At 42.3% G+C, this 17851-nt stretch overlaps 1 protein-coding gene across 4 annotated transcripts in view; it reads right to left on the bottom strand.

Moving 5' to 3' along the window:
* Positions 1–17851, bottom strand: part of si:ch211-168b3.1 (arf-GAP with coiled-coil, ANK repeat and PH domain-containing protein 2) — a 51960-nt gene that overhangs the window by 9396 nt on the left and 24713 nt on the right. Inside the window, exons 7-20 of one of the 4 annotated variants that reach the window (XM_035422039.1) lie at positions 16018–16062; positions 15312–15407; positions 12979–13053; positions 10362–10373; positions 6828–6940; positions 5452–5503; positions 4813–4913; positions 4237–4342; positions 3894–4102; positions 3228–3297; positions 2994–3088; positions 2682–2884; positions 2176–2277; positions 1718–1810 (exon numbers count right to left, since the gene is read on the bottom strand). In XM_035422039.1, coding sequence (XP_035277930.1) covers positions 1718–1810; positions 2176–2277; positions 2682–2884; positions 2994–3088; positions 3228–3297; positions 3894–4102; positions 4237–4342; positions 4813–4913; positions 5452–5503; positions 6828–6940; positions 10362–10373; positions 12979–13053; positions 15312–15407; positions 16018–16062 — 1372 coding nt within the window. Of the gene's footprint in view, positions 1–1717; positions 1811–2175; positions 2278–2681; positions 2885–2993; positions 3089–3227; positions 3298–3893; positions 4103–4236; positions 4343–4812; positions 4914–5451; positions 5504–6827; positions 6941–7639; positions 7667–10361; positions 10374–12978; positions 13054–15311; positions 15408–16017; positions 16063–17851 lie in introns of all 4 variants that reach the window. The other 3 variants (XM_035422041.1, XM_035422040.1, XM_035422042.1) reach the window with 3 other exon arrangements.

Here is a 17851-nt window from a genome sequence, read left to right as displayed (position 1 = left end):
AATTTAACGTATCACATCCATCATACAATCCCTCAATGACTCATTCAATGAATGTCTCTACAGCTGAGATTCAATAAACATTGCCTAACAAATAAACGCTTTTCTTTTCTTCACAAACACAGTTTGATGAGTTCAGCAATCACTAAAACTGATTAGCCAAATTGAGCTTGTGAAGAAAAAGTAGAATGTATGCATTTACTTGTAAATCAAAGTTAAGAATAAATGTTGACTGCATATAAGCCTGTAATTGAGTGAATCACTTATCAATCCATCAGTCAATCAAGCAATACCTTGACCATTTCACCAACCAATACATCAGTCAATCTGTCAGTCAAGCAATTACAAGTTGCATCGAAAAAATTATCCAGTGGTTCAATCAAAAAAGTCAAACAGGGACAAGAAATAGATTAAAAAAACATATCAGGAAAGTTATTTCAGTGAGATAAAAGATACCAGGATTAGAGGTTTTATATGCAGGGGCTGGGGCAAAAAAATTCATTTTGAGTGCCGATTTAAAAGTAGCCATTGCATCTGGCTCCCTGATACAGTAGCTACTGGGAGGTCATTCTACAAACATGGAGCAGTGCAGCTGAAAGAGACTTCCCATGAGTATGGTTTCAGCCTAGGATGATTCAACAGACTATAATCAGCTGCTGAGCTAGGGTTGCGAAGGCTGTGTAGGGTTTCACCAGATCAGTTACTCAGAACGGAGCCAACAATGTAGGACCTTATTGGTTATGAGTAGGACTTTGTGGTCTATCCTAAACCTGATTGGGAACCAGTGTAACCTGAACAACACAGCGGTGATATGATCACAGGATCATGAATGGGTAAGGAGTCAGGTTTCTGAGTTCGAAACACATGATAACTTGCTTAGGACTTCGCAAGTGACGGCACAGAGAGCAACGTTGCAGTTGTCTTGAGGTAACGACAACACGTATGAGAGTTTCTCCATATGAAAAGGTCAGGGACAGTCTTAATCAAGCAAGGCTGCATAGGTAGAAAAACAGCAGTTCGTAATATTCTTGAGATGGACCAAAATCGCTGGAATTAATTTAAGAAGGTTGCGCTGCATCTAGTTTTTAATGTCATCAACAATTTGTGAGTGTTAAAGAGAAGAAGCCATGATAACTTTGGTGCTCAATCCCAAGACTGTATCATTCACGTGACTCTGAAACTCGAGGCCCTGGCAATGGATAATCTGTCCAAGGGGAAGCATGTAGTGTGAACAGGAAAGTATCAACAACAGATCCCTGGGGCACACCTTTTGTAACTGGAGTGGTGCCATTTACAGTTGTTAATAGAGATATACTGCTGCTTGAATGCTAGGTAGGACCACTGCATGGTAAGAACTGTACCAAGGCAGCATTCCAGATGATTTTGGAGGTGACCTACAAACACCTGGTCTTAAGTCAAATTTGCACCACATTACACAATTCTGAGAATTTAAATGGACAAGCAGGTCTTTCTCGTCAGAGGTTCTTTTGATGTCTTGCTAAATCTCAAACTCTAAAGCTCAAACTATGCACCATTACACTACCAAAAGTAGATCTGGCCATTCCCTAAATGCATTTGTGTGTTGTGCTTTAGACCATGTACTAAGATCACTAAAATAGAGCTCTAAAAGTCTGTTCATAATGTATCCAGTGAATTAGTTCATCAGCCAATCAGCCCCACTTCATTGGTGTAATGACAGGGGCAGGAGTTGGTCCCTCACCTGGTTCACTCAGACTGTTGTTGGAAGGCGTGGAGGTCAGCATCTCCCGGCTCCCATCCGCGCTGTTCTGGATGCCACTGTCCGCACTCCTGACTACAAGGGAAGAAAGGACGACGGTCACTAATGGTCACCCTGTCGTCTCTACATATTTACCTTCAATGTTCAGAACCTCAGCAGAACCAATAATCGGGATCTGACTGGAAAGAAATGTAAATGATTGGTTCAGGTCAACCGATGACCAACAGCTTTCATCAAGTCACTCATGATCATCATGAGTGCACAAAGCACAAGCACGATGAGAGGAAGCTCGCTCAGGGACCCGGGGGCAGAGCTTCACTGATTGGTGGACGGGGAGAGGGTAACAAACAAACACGAACGACGGACAGCCGACAGCACCAATGGAGAGGAGGGGGCGCGAGAGGTAGGGGTGAAGAATGCCGTGACACTGTAGTACTTACTACTCCTCAGCTTCGAAGCGGTGTCAAAGTAGGAGAAGAGTGAGTCTAGCTCGTCAGGACAGAAGAGAGAGTCTCGTCGGGCCTCCTCGCCACCGGCCGCAACTATGCCGGGTCAAGGTTCAGGGGTCAGAAGTCGGGGATTGGGGGGTCAGGGTTCAGAAGCAGAGGAGCAGGGTTAGTGAAGAGGCACAGGGCAGGCCAGAGACAGACAGGGAAGTAGGAGGGAGAGAGGACAGGATAAGAGGAGCGAGGTGTTAGTGAGGTGTTAGTGAACAGACGCCTCGATAGCAGAGCAGAACGCAAGACCCAGCGTTGGCGATTCCAGTCACATGACCTTGCAGCCGAGGGACTTCACTTACTTCACTGGAACTTAGCAGACAGCCTCATCCAGAGCAACGTACAATGCAAACACAAGTGCAAAGATCAGGGATCGAGGTGCAGTGATTCAACAGCGCCTGCAAGTGCGAGAAGTATGGGGGGGAGGGGGGAGGGGGGAGGGGTCTTACCTGACGCGGGTGAGACATTAGAGGCGGCCCGCAGTTTTGGAGTGGGCGGGGGTGGCCGTGGGGGAAGGTGCTCTGTGCTGCTGTTCAACCTATTTTCCTTTTTGCTCAGGGCGATGACTTTTGACCTCTGCTCTTCGGCAGACTGCTTCCTGACAAACCGCTTGTCGACATATTTGGCTCTGATGTAGGCCTCAATCTCCTGTCTGAGCAGAGGAAGGAGAGGGGACGGGGAAAGCATGAGCATATTTCTGTTAAGCAAAGGGAATATGTGCAGGTCTGCAGTGGCTCATTACCCATAAGACCATGCTGTACCTGGGATCTCCAGGTTGAGGCTTTCTGCAACCCAGTTCCTCTCTCTGGGCTTCATAGATTTGGTTTATCACTCCATTCCCCAGTTCACACATCAGCTGAAAACAGCAGCAGAGAGGTTGAATAAGTCCGTGAGCAGCAGCTAAACGGATTTTCTGTCTGTGAGAACTACAAAATTAAGCAGTAGCTAGCTAGCCTTCAAGCAAGCTCTCAAGATCATCGGCGAGGAACACTCACCTTCAGGAGCTCTGGCTCCCAGGAGTCTAACGTCAGCGATCGCACTTTGGAGAAATGGACGCCCAGGCTCCTGCAGGGCAGAGAGAGAAAATGGAGAGAAGCATGGAGAGGGGTGGAGACCTTATTTAGAGAGGCTTCAGGACCAAATCAATAAGCCTCATCTGGACACTCAAGGCAGTCAGGGCTGGCTGAAAGTCCTTGTTAAAAACCACTTTACTGCAAAGTAAAGGTGCAAACTGCATGGGAATGGCGTGTCTCAAAATAACTCAAAATAACTTTCTTTTTCTGTCAAGGAACTTTTTTGTGATGGCACATTCAAAAAATCTGTCACAGCATTAACTGCAAACACTCGACTGACCATTTCAAATAGAGATGAAAAAATCGGGCAAGGCAATCGTTTGTTTTGAAGAAAAAAAAACTAGCAGACAATTAGAAACCAGAGTTCCTATAGGATGACACATTCGAAGAACGGCATGGTCTAAAGGAAGCGCATTTTGCGCCTGACAAATAACGAACTTGCGCCAGAGTTGCATTTTGTGGTACCTCCCACAATGACTCACACCTCAGCAGCATCAAAGGTCAGGCAGGGGTTTAAGGAAGGAAGACTATTTCTGTATTTGAGGTCAAGAGCAAAGCGCCCTGGTTGGACAGAGAGCCGGGCGGTACCTGTGTATGCCGGAGCACTCGATGCACAGGGTGATGCCCAGGTTGATGCTGGCCCAGCGGGGCTCGGTCTGGCCGCAGTCGCAGCAGCTGCCGTTCCCCGGGATGGCCAGGACCCGCTGCAGGGCGCCTTCCCCCTTCAGGCACCTCTCCTTGGGCTCGCCCCCCGAGTCCAGGCTGCCCGTGGACGTCGACGACTTCCGGTCCAGCTTCTGTAAGAAAAGGCCCCCGTCGGTCGTCAGAGCCCTCGCTGCACTCACGGTCCCCGCTCTTTCGGCCAATCGAGCAGCATGCACGCGAGACCCGATTGGCTGAACTGCCATCTGGAGGAGGGAAGAACACTGACCTCGGCGTCCTCGCCCTTCTCTCTGAAGGCCGTGGCGATGCTGCTCTGGACGGCCTTGATCCAGGCCAGCCGCAGCTTCTCCGAGTCGGCCTGCATCATGCAGCTCCTGGGGGGGAGAACACCACCGTCAGCCTCTCTGAGATCAGTTGGCACAACAAAAAGGGCTGCAGTGGGATACTCGCGCGGTATGGGTTAGAAGGGAGGAGCACAGATGAGTACTCAGGTGGTACAGGTTAGGGTTTGGGGGTCAGGGTCAGTGAGGGTGGAGCACAGATGGGGTACTCAGGTGGTGCAGAGGTTAGGGTTAGGGTCAGTGAGGGTGGAGCACAGATGGGGTACTCAGGTGGTGCAGAGGTTAGGGTTAGGGTCAGTGAGAGGCACAAATGGGGTACTCAAGTGGTACAGGTTAGGGGTCAGTGAGGGTGGAGCAGAGATGGGGTACTCAGGTGGTACAGGTTAGGGTTTGGGGGTCAGTTAGGGTGGAGCAGAGAAGGGGAGGAGCAGAGATGGGGTACCCCGGTGGTACCGGTTGGGGTTGGGGGGTCAGTGAAAGCAGAGCAGCAGCAGGATACTCACTTGGTCGGGGACACCACTTCGAAGCAGAAGCGCCGCTCAATGTCCTCACAGTGCTTCACCGTACACAACCGCAGGTCCTCCACCACCACCGTGGGGTTGTCCTGGGAGACAGGACCACGCCCACGTCAGTGACTACACCTGTACACTTCACCTAGCCTGTTCTGTAGCACTGCTCCAAGAAACCCATCACCCTTCACAGCATTGAAACTACACAGCAGGATACTGATGCCACTCAATCACGTTACTGTATTCAGCCTATCAGACAGCAGTATCATAGTCCATTCTCTATCTCAATCAACCAATCATGCAGCGGTTCTTGAATCCTCTATAAATATAAGGTGACTGGTAGTTACATAAATTAATTAAATGAATCAAAATGTATAGCACGGATAGCAAAGGTGATATTCCATACATCACATACCAAATGGATTTGAGCCAGATCAGAAAATGTATTTTGTTGGAATTCTTTCATTGCTATAATCTACACGACAGTAACATGCTGGTAACATGACCTGTGGTACCAACTCTTTATCTGGACTATGAAACGGCCATTTCATATGGGAATGCTTTGTATCGCATTCCCTTAAATATGCATTTGTAAATTGTTTTAGCAGAACGTTAAAATCACAGTTGGCCTACCTTAAATTTCTTCTGGTAAACTAGCTGATTATTTTGAATGGAGAACCATCGCCTGTGAAAAAATATCAGTATTAACTTTTAAATGTCAGAACATAAAAATAACAATTTAGAAAATATGAACTCATCTAAAAAGAATTAAATTAATTATCACATTCATTCAATGAAAATGGCACCTTCGCAGGTACATGAAAAAAAACCTCATGGAAAGTAACCATTATATCAGATAAACCCATTACAGTAAATGACATATGAGCATTAATCCCCAAATTGTTTTTCAGAGAACAGCTCCAGGTGGCATTTAGCACAGAGGTTAAGCAATTGTAAAAACTTAATCTGACATTTGCAGCAGAATCCCTAAGCCAGAAAAAAGCCAAAAAAGTTCCCAAGTATTAAAAAGTTTTTTTAAAGACAGTCAAAGTATTGATCTTAACTCATTATAAAGTCACCCATCATTTTGCTGGACAAGAAATAAAATTGTGACAAATTTCAAGATCACGAGTAGCAACCAGTAAAAAAACAAAATGGCAGCAGCATTCCGATGCTTGCTTGAGAGCTCAGTTACAGAATGCAGGCCCTGCACCTCCCATTCCCCACTATATGAACATTCTCAGGCTTTTTTTCAACATTTTCTTTTCTTTCAACGTTTTTAAAGATAGAACGGGTAAGAGACTGAAATGCTTGCTCAAATTCTGAAAACTTGCTGAAAGTGAATGTGACTTAGTTGAAGCTTAGACAACGTTTCCAGGCAGACTACAAGACATCTGTAGAACCCATTAATCATGTTAATATGCGGACGACAAAAAAGGCAGACATATTTTGTTCGTTTTGGCAACACTGAGCATGCAGTCATGCAGCATTGACAGTGCTGCATGCCAGGTCAGTCCTGAGATATGAAGGTAGCACAACCATGAAGGCAACTCAAGGGGTAGGCATTTACAATAATTACATAATTACAAGCACAAAATCATTTCTGAACATGCATATATTACATGTTTTGTGTAAATACTGGACTTCATGTTAGGGCAGTATTTACACAAAACATGTAATATAGTTGAATGTTTTTTTTCAGGAGGACAGAGATTTCATTGTCCCCTAAAGACCAGCAGGCAATTATTTAAAGAAATGTCCCAGACAGATAGCCTTCCCAGTAAGGGAAGAAGATATGGGATAGAAAAGAAGGGCGTAGGACTGTGGGGTAGGGGAGAGAGGGGGGGGGCAGGACAGTGGGGTAGGTGATAGAACGGGGGCAGGATGGTGGAGTAGGGTAGAGAAGAGGGGCAAGACGGTGCAGTAGGGGAGAGAAGGAGCCAGGGCAGTGCAGTAGAAGAGAGTGGGGGCAGGACAGTGGGGTAGAACAGAGAAAGCAGGAGATTTACCTGTTCCAGGTTTTGAAGGCATTGCTGGCCCTCTTGAACAGGTACCCCTCCATGGCAATGCCGTTGTCTGTGTCCACATTGTACTCCAGCTTGGTGTCGTCATTCGAAAAGTCCTACGTTGGAGACAAGGGGGAACAGGAAGTGGGTGTGGATGTGATGGGAGGACAACAGGTCACAGTGTATCACAGGGACGCCCTGTTAGAGCTGGTCTGTAGCACATCACATAGACATTGTTTGAGCTGATCTATAGCACATCTCAGAAACACTGTTAGAGATGGTCTGTAGCACATCACAGAGACACTGTTTGAGCTGGTCTATAGCATATCTCAGAAACACTGTTACAGTTGGTCTGTAGCACATCACAGAGACACTGTTAGAGCTGGTCTGTAGCACGTCACAGAGACACTGTTAGAGCTGGTCTGTAGCACATGTCAGAAACACTGTTAGAGCTGGTCTGTAGCACACCTCACAGACATGGTTAGAACTAGTCTGTAGCACACCCCAGAAACACTGTTAGAACTGGTCTGTAGCACATGTCAGAAACACTGTTAGAGCTGGTCTGTAGCACATCACAGAGACACTGTTTGAGCTGGTCTGTAGCACATCAGAGATAGTGTTAGAACTGGTCTGTAGCACATCTCACAGACACTGTTTGAGCTGGTCTGTAGCACAACACAGAAACACTGTTACAGTTGGTCTGTTGCACATCTCAGAGATGCCCTGTTAGAACCAGTCTGTAGCACACCTCAGTGACACTGTTAGAGCTGGTCTGTAGCGCATCACAGAGACACACATTTTGGAATTACACTGACCTCACGTTGCCAGGTATAGCCAAAAATCTATGAATGCAAGAAAGGCAACTTCAGCATCTACACTGCAGCCTGATGAATCATTCAGCTTTATTTATGGAAACATTTTAGCTGGATTAATGTGAACAGTAATGGTTAACAGAGGCCAGTGTTAGCACAGAGCAGATACGCCTGTGGCAGCAGCAGGGCAGTGAATTATAAATGAGAAGAGAGGGTGGAGGGGGATTATCAGAAAGAACATGTCCGTCCACTGACAGTAAGGAGGCCTGCTTTGTTTCCGGAGGCTTAATTCATGCATGAGCTGATCCAGTTTCCACTGGTTACCCACTGGCACTGAAACTGAAAACTCCACCGGCAGGAAGAGGAGGGGTTAAGCTGGCCGGTTGACCCTGCCTCCTGCATCTCGTTAACCCAAACGACAGAGCACCTGACTAGCAGCTCACAGAGACTGCAAACGGTGTACTACAGAGAGAAGAAAGCTAGCGCGATCTCCAAGACAGAGGGAGGACATTTCGGCAATGAGACAGGCCTTTGAATATCACATGGCAAAAAGCTAAATAAAACGTACAAATCCAATATCTGTACCCATACTAAGGCAAGTAAGCAGTACACAGATGTGTGCGTTTGTTATTTCTATTACATGGTTTGTACAGTGTAACATAACACATACAATGAAAATGATGCAAACATGATGCCAACATGATGAAGCTGACATCAGCAAACTCTGTACTACACACAGCTCTGCAGGAAACTCAACCTTTACATACACGTGGCCAGAGGCAGTGCTTTCTGGGCATATTTCCTGGACTTCCAGGGCTGTTAACGGTTCATCTGATCTGGCACCAAAATGGCCCAAGGGCTCCGGTGGTGCCCCACATTGATGGGAGGCTGTGAGGCAAGCGTGGACATCACAGCCCGCCCTTCTGAGCCCGTGGGGCAGAGTGAGGAGAGCTAATTACGTCCTATGACCCCCTCGGTCACTTCCTCTTTCACCCCTGTCAGCTGACCAGCTCCAGTTTTGCCTCAGAGTTCACAGAGGGAGGGAAGGCGAAGGCTACTGGTATAATTTATTCAAAACCCTGGTCTGCACATGAAGCAGGGAGAAACAGCCACACCTACCCAGAATGCTCTGCTCAGTTCTGGGGCCCCGTCTCTTCACCCCATGTCACATTAATGTATATTCTAACACAGCGTCTCTTTTGGGACAAATGCTACTTAATCCATTCACAAACAATAGTGTTGTGCAATGATACAGGTAATGCAGTCTGTATCATCGCATTACCATTTAAAATAGAATGATTCACATACTGCACACATGCTAAGAAAATATTAAAACTTGAATTAAATTTTCACAAAATTAGTACCGGAGAGTGCATACAAAAAATTTAAAAATCCACTTTAAAATAACAATGTTAATTATACTGCACTGTCTGAAAAACAGTGAGACAGCCCCCATTTCAGAGATTTATAATGCCCACAAGACTTAGGGGCTAGATACTGCTCCTGGAGTGAACTATAAGGCTATTATTAATGAACCATTATCGTTTTCATGTAAAAGGGAAGCATACACACATGCGTTTTTATTAGCCTATAAGTAATGGTGCCTAAAGTATCAGCCACAAAGGTTAGCAAGCAGTGTGAACAATATCTTTGCCAGGTCAACTAATAATTAGTTAGTTTTCTTAACTGCATATTGTGGCACATACTTCTACCGATATGCTGTCCACCCCTACTGCACAGTCAGAATCATAATAACATCTCCAGTAACACCAGTGATCAACAATGATGGCACAAGCATGTGAAAACTGAAATGCATTTCAGCACGTATTACAATTCCACATACACCGATTCCTGTAGAATGATCCCCTTACAATGTGTAAATGCTTCAGTAATGGCTATATCTCCCCCCCCCTCCAATTCCTGCACTTAAAATATGGAATCCTTCAATAAATATAACAATTCTTAAATATATCAATTCTAACAATTCTTTTAAAAAATGTTATGCGTTTCATTCGTTTTATAGCCTACATCTCAATGCATTGAGGTGGTCTCTTGAAGACTAGAACTTTTCATTCTAAATGTGGCTAAATAACGTGTCGAGTTGACGGTGGAAGTAAAGCCGGACGGGCTGAAGTCGCTGTCGCGTAACGTCATCACCTAAGCCCTATTTTCAGCCAGGAAGAACACTGCAAATTAAGTTAACACTTCCTTACTGTAGGTTGAAATTTTTTTTATCTTAATTCAGTACATATTCATAAAGATTAATGCCCAGTCCTATCATTAAAAAGGGACTAGACAGAATAACAATTATTTAAAGCTATAACACGAGACAAACATCTTAAAACTAAATAAGTGAATGACGAAATTAACTTTATTGTGAAGGTTTGTGTGGCATAAAGTCAAATGAATAGAGGCAAATACTTTTCTATTTACATTGGACATAGTGTGTGAAAATACTGTAAATTACTTCCGTTTATTAAGTGAGCACCAAACTCTCAATTTTCACTCGTACAGAATGCAGAAGGAAATAGAGAACATTCCATATAACACTACCATTTCACAAACCAGGGTTAAAAAGCACTGGCAGTCCTGGCAGGCAGTCTCTGGTAGGTACGATATTGTGCTGTATACACAGCCTGTACAGTGCATTTGAATGGAGCAACTGAAATTTTGCTGCAAAAAGACAGAGGTCCAGAAAAGTTAAAAGGAGGCTAAATCGACTTACCTGCAAAGCAGCCTGAGAGAGCAGGAAGAAAACAGAGAGGATCGGATTAGAATGGCAGACAAAACAGAGTGTGAAAGAGAGAGAGAGAGAGAGAGAGAGGGAGACCGAGAGACAATAAAAATAGCATCCTACTGAAAGAGAGGAGGCGAGGGACACGCCGTGCACTCAAGGGCAGTAGATGTGTGCTGTGAGGGTAATGCCCTGTGTACTGCGCACACACATCCCCACACGCAAACACACACACACACACAAGCCTTAACAAGAGAGTGCGTGTGCGCATGCACAATAAAAGACACACACCCAGTCTTAAAAAGAGAGTGAGTGAATTCAAACATGTACATGAGAAGCACAGTGAAGTGCAGTAAAGCAAAGGCCTTGTAGCAGGTTACTGTGACATCACTCTCTGGTGAGGTTATGGGTGAATTTGCCACACACACACACACACACACACACATACACATACACACACACACACCAGTCTGAAGAGATTATATTTATAAATTAAAAGGATAGATATAATAAAAGAACTAAGCGTAGGGGAAAACAAATAGTTTAGGGTATTATGAAGGTTTAAACATTTCTCAGCTTTTCCTGAAATTTTCCACACAGAAACATTGGATGGGAAAAGGATATTTGATGCATAATTCAAATTTTTATCACATACAACTGCCATTTTGGGCCATTCAGAATGCTAGTATTAGCATAGGAAGATTTGTTGTGGAAAATGTCTGGAAAATATGAGAAGTCAAGATATTGTTTTGTCCAAATTTGGACAGAATATCCCTAGAGTTGGAAGAGAAGTGCACCCAAAATGGATCCTTGGGGGACACCAATACTACAGAGGGAAAGGGGAATTTTTCTTGGTTCTATTTTTACATGCTGAGACTTGTTAAATAGATAGGAAGATAACATGCATGTATAAAACTAGGACAGATAAAATATACAGTTCATCAAAGCCATAATTTAAGTTTGACTGAAAATTTGCAGCAGATAAAACAATCCAATCTCATTCACTACCCACACTTGTCCCATTGGCTGTCTATCTCACTGTTCCATTTGCGGGCCAGCTTGCTGTTACAATCACAACCCCAACTTACTGTCCCAATTTCTATCCATCTACTGTCTCAATTGCTACCGAGCTCACTGTCCCAATAACTCCACAGCAAGCGTTTTAATAGCCTTAGTAGCTTTCAATATTTGACAATGAAAATATTTGAACATGTCAGACATGTTAGTCAAAATGTACATGGCTCCTGACTAGATGATGCTGAATATGTTACAAGGACCACATCTTCTGCAGCTACCTGTCAGAATGATCTTCATCAGAATAGATGGAAGTAAACCAACAACTCAACCGTGCAGTCAGAGGTGGTTGATAATACCAAAGCGGCTGGTGTTCACACAAATTTCTGTGTGATTTCAGATCTCTCACCCAATAAGAAAACAGACAGAAAAAGTTCTTATAACTAGGCCAATGAGTTGGGTGCTTTACACAGGGGTAATGGAAGACAGACAGGGTTGGTAGAGAGGAAGTTGAGAGTTTAAGGACATGGCTGAGGTGTAACATCTCTGTCGGTCACTAGAGCTCTCTGACTCAGAGCAGGGGAAACACAAGTGTGGGTGGAACACTCCTAGGTGGGGTAATGGGGCGCCAGCAAGCCAAACTGTGATATGATTAATGAGGAAGGGGGGTCGTTAGATGAGTATCTATTCTTAGATCAGGAACCTGGCAGGGGTGCCTTGGAAAATCCAAAATACCAAAAGAAGTAAAATAATCTCTATACTCACAAAGAGAAGGGGCCCAAAGTTTGAAACCAAAGTCAGATAAGTTTAATAATGTGGTCAGGCTACGAGGCCTTGACCTAACACCTCATGACTGTGAAGTATATAATGCCTAATAGCTATGATTTTGCATACAAATCATAGATATAATATGTATACAAGAACAGCATGTATAAACATACCAATGACTTCCAAAATTATTTAAAAAAATGTTTTGTCATTTAAGCAACATGATTTTCCTCACTGCCTTCTATTTTGTTCACAACTTAATTATTCTTATCGCCTTGCTAGTCTGCTTATGACATATACATACACATATCTGTAATATTATGTGTGGTAGTTTTTGTTTTTATGGTTTCCTACAGATTCAATTCAATTGAATCTCTTCATACAGCTTTTCGAGCTACAAGAGCTAAACTGTTGTAGCATTAAATTTAGAATTAAAAGTATAAAAGTTCTCCATACTGGTTTGCTGAAAAAAATATTTTCCATTTTTAATTTACAATAAAGATGGCTTCTTTTCTGTAGTCTTCCTATGAGTAATTTAACTAGCTAAGTTAGCCGACTATTCGGTTGAAAATCACAAAACATGCTTAACAAACGTAACGCTGTCTAATTTGTGATACATTTATGAAACACAAGTATAAATTGTAACTAGATACATTGTGGCAACAAGCATCACGCATCACCAGTCACTGAGGTCAGAAAATGCACACTCAGGCTTACGGGTATACTTGGCTCGTTAGCTATATTGCTAATTCTGTCTGGTTGCTGTCATTGGCCACACAGGTTAAAGGGTGACAGGGAGGGGGGGAGGGAGATGAGTCCACAGTACCTTCTGCTGGATGGTGGAGTGTTTCTGCTCCATGTCACGCTTCTCTTTGGCTGAGTCCACTACCAGCTGGTCCAGCTGAACAAAAAATAAACCTGTGCATTAGAGACCTGCAGGCAGTATCTGTCCAATGGGCTGCTGTAGTACTCAATGTTCATGAAGGGAATTAGGGCAAAGGACGGCCATCATGCAACCAAGACAAACATACCTATATCAGTAAAAGGTCACACTTATACTTCAAAACTTTATCAGAAATACCTGAAAAATACATTGGAGCCCATTAATTAAAGCCAAGGAAATAACATGAGGAGAAACCAGCTTGGCAGAATCAAAGAAGACCTTGACAGTGGGGACAACCACGACATTCAACCTACTTGTGTTCATGAAATGAAATCCTGAGAAATCAGAATTAGGGTAAATAATATAGCTTTTATATTCAATAAAATATATTTTTGAAAGATACCCTTTATGGTTTGTATGATTATGTCTAATTCATCGAGGTCAGGTAAGATGGAGGTGAACATCCTGACAAATAAAAACACATTGGATAGAACAGGGATAACAGTAGTGTAGAATCAAGCTAACCACTTGCCAGCTGTCACATTTTCCAAAACAATTCAAGTCCCTGATGATTTAAAGTGGTATTCAAAGTATTTTTCATCTGACTGATGTGGGAGGGAGGCTGATGACTACATTTGATGGGAAATGTTTCTGTTCTTCTCAACATCATCAATGGCACTGAATATTGGCAGAGCTGTTGAAGAACAAGTTTAGTATCACTAGTCATTTCTTATAAATATTGGCAGCTTCAACCAAAACAGTCAAACAGGCCAAAAGGTTTGAGATTATAAACATGGCAGAATATATTAAATCAAATATCCCCACAATACAGCCTAACACACACTTCCCTAACCCTCTTGAACTTTCCTTTCCCTTAAAAAAATACTAGCAGTGTTTGTGGAAAGTAGTTATTTGTCTTGAGAGTTCTTACTCAATTTGGATGTGAATGTCAATGTGGATCTTGCACTGTAATTCAAAGCATTTTTGCAACTTGCTCTGGGTATTTCTCTGCCAAATGGTATAAATGTAAATGTAATTGTACTGACTGTAGCGGGGCAATGTTTACAAGAGGAACATGGGAAATAAATCAGCTACTTGCCTGGAGGGTTTGTGGGAATGGTCTTTCAAGATTAGCTATGGAAATTGTTAGCAAGAGGAGCATTCACACACAGAAATCTGCTTTTCACTTGATAATAGAATGAGATCTAACCAAGAGAGCATAACCAAGGCAACTAACACAGAAATGGGGTATGGGTAGAATTAGAAGGGTCATTGCCTTTTTTATTTTTATTTTTTATAAGAAAAAGGGCATTTTTAAAGGCTATGAAGGCTTTGTCCTATACTGTATGTACAGCAGTCTTGAGAGGTCAAAAAATTTAAAGTGATAGGCCAAAATAAGATTGTGTTATGGGTATAAGAATGTTTGAGAGGAACACTTTTTCCAAGCTAAACGCTAAAGAGAAATACAGAATCTTTTTCAATTTTTTGTACGATATCCAAAATTGCAAATCTAAAAAAAACTGCAAACGAATACTGAGAATACTGAGAAACTTGCAAAGGTTTCAAGTGTAGAGGACTGTACGCAAACACAAATATAAAACAAATTTCAAGAAGGGATTATGAAGAAGTTAGGGTTATAGGGGCCATGGCTACGCAATACATGAATACCTACATAGTACTGTGATTCCAGAACGTGATGTGATGATATAATCTCATAATGCAGGGCAACGATGGAACCACTGAATATAGTCTAATTAAAAGCATTGTAATAACCAAGGCCATTTAAATTATGACTAAAGCTGAACCAAAGGAAAGTGTCAGACATTTGGCTAAAAAGTAAGTAAGATACACACCCTTTAAATGGCCCTGGTGAGAATTTGACTTTGATTTTTTTAAAAATTAAATCATGTGCCTAGAGAGCGGCATTACTGAAACAAGAACTGTTACAACTACAACTCCGCTGAGAACTACAACAACCATAGACTGTCACTCCTAACAAGAATGAACTCCTGTATCGTCTGTAGTAAAACATGGGTAGCATTACTTTGGAAATGGCTTATTTAGTTTCTGGGAAACACTGCTGAAACCGTACCTTTAATTTGACATGAATTTATACAAATAATTTGTTGGACAAATTACACATTTTAGGAAGTGTGTTTTTACAGATGTATACAATGTATGCTTCTTGTATGCAAATAACTTGTCTTTTGGTACACTGAAAACAGTCCTGTCCAGAAACAACACACACAACATCAGGGCCAAATGTCTTTCAGTACCTGTCCACCTAGCTGATTCATGAGAGGCTGCAGCTCACTGAACAGGTCATAGCCTTGATGGAAGAACGTCAGGTGGGCGTACATGAAGGACAGCATCTGGAAGAACAGAAGGCACTCTGGTGACTGGGAGAAGACCCTGAGACAGTCATACTAGCCCTGTGGGCCACACTGCACTGCAGGCAGCCCATTATGTCACACTGAGACATTCTCAGGTCAGTTCCCACCATTGCTCAGATTGGTAAAATCACTTCATTGCCAATTAACACAAGGGAACTGGATTTTTTCCCCCTGCATATCTCTCCACATACATACATGGTCCCTACTTTACACTGTTGTAACTGTTCATGCTGAAAACATCAGCTTCCCATAGAACTTACAACATCATTTTTTTCTAGTATTGTCACTGATCAAGAAGCACTGTCAAAAAGCAGGAACTTAAAAAGCAGGATTTTTTTAAAAACAAATGAGATATTATAATGCAAGAAACTCTTCTCACATACACTGGACACTAGGATACCAGACCTTAAACAAAAACATGATGCTAAGATTTCATGTAATAAAAACTGTAAACGTCTCCTGACTAACAATCCTGCACCTCTATTCGGTCTCTGGGCCTTCTGGGGACTGTACCTTCGGGTTGTATTATTGTAAACCAATGAAAACAACTAACATTTGAGTGCACTAAAAGCAAACTGGCAAATCTTACCGATTTGAGGATTTCAAATCTTCTCTTTGACTGGAGGACATTTATCTGAGGGCAGAGATAAAACAATACAGATTAGCCCATTTAATTAAACAAATTATACGAGAAGCACATTTAACCGTTAAAGTACAACAAACTGCTGAGAGATGTAAAAATAGCATCAACCAAATATTCTAGCATTTTCTATCAACTTTCCAGAGCTTAGTACATAGTCCTGTACTGTGCTTCTTATTGTGCACTCCAAATAAAAGTATGTACAATTAAATTTGTACCCGGAGTCAGATGGGAAAATACAAAGACAAGAAACGTTTTTAAATAACACTGATCCAGATAACCATGCTACTAGAACTATGTCATAGCATAAAATACTGATACATGACATTTACGGTGCAGTTGTTACATAACAAGAATCATCTTCAGGCTAAGTATATTAGGAAATATATTAAAATACTGAATTCAAGACCGGTAAGACTATACACTACCATTCAATTTTAGTACACCCAAAATTAAATTAAATAAACACCCTTTTAAAACTTTTTTTAACATAAAATCAAAAATCAAAAATCCTACATTCATCAAAATAAGAACTGCTGAGTATATTCATGGCATTTCTTCTGGCAGTCATTTTTTCTACAAAGGCAGTCATATGGTTCTGAAAGTTTATACCCATACTGCTGCAGAAATTCCCACAGATGTCCTGCACTTGTTGGTTTGCTTCTCCTTGGCCTTTCTGTCCAGTTAAAACCAAACTAGCTTGGTTTTACTTCACTTGTTGGAAAATGGAAAGAATTTGATCGCCTGTTTATTTTGCCAAATGTGGCTAAGTTTAGGTCACTATCCTGTGAAGTAAAATTAAGATTCTTTTTAACTCCTGACTATTCACTTCTTACCTTGTGCCATTTGCGGTTGCGTACAGAACTTAACAGCGTGAATTACACTAAAAACATAAACGAAAAGTATGAAAACACAACAAAATTGACCGGTAGTGTATATACTAGTGAAAAGAAAACTTGAAAGTAGGCTAAATATCGGATTATAAATACAGCCAATTCATGTGACCAGCACATGTTCAGTACCACATCCCACCACTAGAGGGCAAAAACAGCTTACTCTTCAGCAAGACACCATCCAGACTATGCATAGCTCCCCTTACCTAGGGAAGTATCAGCTCAACCTCTCAATTATTGCTTACTGTACCTTCTGCACTGTAACAAATCTGGAATTAACACGTCACAAATTTTAGACAAGTCAATGACATGAATTCAATAATCTCATTTGAAAGGAAATATGCCTCATACAGTCTGTATTTTGAAAGAATGTGGCTATACCAGTCTTTTTAAATTCAATACATAGTGGGTAGTCTTAAAAATCTGATCAACAGCACATCGAAAGTGAACTCACCGAAAATCCTACAGCTCAGGATATTAAGATCAAATCCAGATCTAAACCTACTCTCCGATTGAAATGAAATAAATGAAATGAAGCCCAATAATAAATCAATAATTGCACCGTCTCTCCAGCAAATTTCTGTTCAGCCATTATCGCTATGCCTGTAAACACTACACATACACTCTACATATACTGACAGCTGGACAAGCAGATACAGTCCTACTGTGGGCCTCAACTGTGGCATTACCACCTCTTCTGTTATCAAGATCTGGGGTAATAAACCTGCCTGAGCTCCATTTATACTTCCTGGCATCCCGCTGCCAGTCAATCACTGATGACTATGCGAATGAGGCTTAGCAGAGATCTAACATTATCTTGTATTACTGAAGCAGCACAATCTGACCAGCGTGCCCCAGGAATTACACATTACTGCAGGGCGGACTTGCAG

Source organism: Anguilla anguilla, chromosome 6 (genome assembly GCF_013347855.1).
Source record: "Anguilla anguilla isolate fAngAng1 chromosome 6, fAngAng1.pri, whole genome shotgun sequence".
NCBI classification, from domain to species: domain Eukaryota; kingdom Metazoa; phylum Chordata; class Actinopteri; order Anguilliformes; family Anguillidae; genus Anguilla; species Anguilla anguilla.
This window is presented reverse-complemented; position numbering and strand designations above follow the sequence as displayed.